This window comes from Ursus americanus, chromosome X (genome assembly GCF_024610735.1).
Source record: "Ursus americanus isolate L20-20 chromosome X, mUrsAme1.1.p, whole genome shotgun sequence".
Classification (NCBI taxonomy): Eukaryota; Metazoa; Chordata; class Mammalia; order Carnivora; family Ursidae; genus Ursus; species Ursus americanus.
Window position 1 is genome coordinate 22,107,308 of NC_142164.1, and position 2,369 is coordinate 22,109,676.

At 42.8% G+C, this 2,369-nt stretch overlaps 1 protein-coding gene across 1 annotated transcript; it reads left to right on the top strand.

Annotated features, from left to right (window-relative positions):
- Window positions 1–977: 977 nt before the first annotated feature.
- Window positions 978–2,143, top strand: LOC123787632 (actin-related protein T1-like). The gene has a single exon (XM_045790452.2). The coding sequence runs from the start codon at window positions 1,010–1,012 to the stop codon at window positions 2,141–2,143; it is 1,134 nt and encodes a 377-aa protein (XP_045646408.1). The 5' UTR covers window positions 978–1,009.
- Window positions 2,144–2,369: the final 226 nt, after the last annotated feature.

The following is a 2,369-nucleotide window of genomic DNA, read 5'->3' on the forward strand; positions in this document are numbered from 1 at the left end:
GAACAATGGTATGCTGTAAGATAGGTAAATAAAATTTATTATATTCAAACAGTGGAAGAACCTTGAAGACAATATGCTAAATCAATTAAGCCAGACACAAAAGTCCTCATATTACATGCCTTCATTTATATTAAAAAGGCAGAAGACATTTATAAAGACAGAAAATATATTAGTGGTGTCTAGGGCCCAGGAGGACAGTCTAAAGAGGGTGATAGCTGAAGTACACAGGGTTTCTTTTGAGGTAAATAAAATATTCTAAACTTGACTTTTGTAACATTTGCACATAAGAGTGAATATACTGAAAATATGGGAATGTACATTATAAATGGGTGAATGTATTGTTTATGAAATTTATCTCAAAAAAAAGCTGTCAAAAACAAGAATCACGTATGGGAGGTAATAAAAGATAGAGCATTCTGAGTTCCTCTGAAACCGTATTAAGGGTATCCTCATTCCAATATGAACTTGTGTCTTGTGGTTAGTTCCTCCCTTTAGCAAAAGGAAGTGTATTTTTTGTCATCCCCCAAAATAACTTTGCTGTGCATAGAAGCCAGTTTTCTGGAAGAAGTCCACAGTTTGGATGCTTCATTTTGTTCTAAGGCTAGGCCTCTGCTTCAGGTTCATAGATATAAGCTGTCCATGGGTACAGTTTGCCTTCCTGTTTTTCATGTTTCTCCAAGCCAGGAGTATTGGTGGCTCAGAGACCCCACCCCTTAAAATCCCTTTGTTGCTCTCTGAGGATAATTGTTGCCTTGGCCAGATTGTTACATAGGGGGCAATCATCACTGAAATTGCCATAGCAGGCCCTGGGCTGCCTTAAAGGGGACAAGATTCATGGGTTGAAGACGGGGTATTCTGGGGGATTGGGGACAGCCTGCTAGCTCCTCCTGAGTGTCAACTCGAGAACTTTGGAATCCTGTGATTTTAAAACTTCCAGAGGTGCCTATTGTCATACAAAGTGGCAAAGTGGTTTTTATTTTGTTGAAGTTTGGAAGAGCATGCTGCAGATATGTTTAACCCATATGTATTAGATATTCCAGCTGTAATTTTTGACAATGGATCAGGACTCTGCAAAGCAGGCCTGTCTGGAGAGATTGGACCCCGTCATGTCATCAGTTCTGTCGTGGGGCATCCTAAATTCAACATGCCATTATCAGAAGCCACTAAGAAAAAGTACCTTGTGGGAGAAAAAGCCCTACACAAATATGAGGCCTTGCATTTGCACTACCCTATTGAGCGTGGACTGGTAACAAGATGGGATGACATGGAGAAACTTTGGAAGTATCTTTTTGAGTGGGAACTAGGAGTAAAACCTTGTCAACAACCTGTGCTCATGACTGAGCCCTCCTTGAACCCAAGGGAGACTCGAGAGAAGATGGCCGAAGTGATGTTTGAGACCTTCAGTGTGCCTGCTTTCTACCTGTCCAATCATGCAGTGGTAGCACTATATGCGTCTGCCTCTGTCACAGGATTAGTGGTGGACAGTGGGGATGGGGTCACTTGCACTGTCCCTATCTTTGAGGGTTACTCCCTGCCTCATGCTGTCACCAAGCTCTACGTGGCAGGAAGGGACATCACAGAACACCTCACTCGGCTCCTCCTTGCTAGTGGAAGTACTTTCCCTTGCATACTCAATAAGGCCTTAGTGGGTGACATCAAAGAGAAGCTGTGTTATGTGGCCTTGGAGCCAGAGAAAGAGCTATGCAAGAGGCCAGAAGAGGTTCTGAGAGAATACAGACTGCCAGATGGGAATATTATCCACATTGGAGACCAGTTGCACCAGGTGCCTGAAATTCTTTTTGCACCTGACCAGCTGGGTATCCACAACCCAGGACTATCCAAAATGGTGTCCAGCAGCATTATGAAGTGTGACACTGATATACAAAAGAATCTTTTTGCAGAAATTGTGCTGTCTGGGGGCACCACTCTTTTCCCTGGGCTTGAAGAAAGACTTATGAAGGAACTGGAACAGCTGGCTTCCAGAGGAACTCCCATCAAGATCACAGCTTCTCCTGATAGATGTTTCTCTGCATGGATAGGTGCGTCCATTGTGACCTCTCTGAGCAGTTTCAAGCAGATGTGGATCACTTCTGCAGATTTCATGGAGTTTGGGACATATGTTGTTCAGAGAAGATGCTTTTAAGGAATCCAGAGCACAAGAGACTGCTTGAAGTGTCAGATCACAGGAGCACTTGTGGAAGGTGACATCTTCTTTTGAGTTTTGGCATGGTGTTTGATAAAATTGATATGACATTTTCGTTTCAGCTCATTTTTGGTGGCAGCAGAGTAATTTCTGATCTGGTTAACGAATCCTTTTAAGTGGTTCTATTTTACCCTTTCTGTCTCATGGACATTGTTAGTTGTTTTCT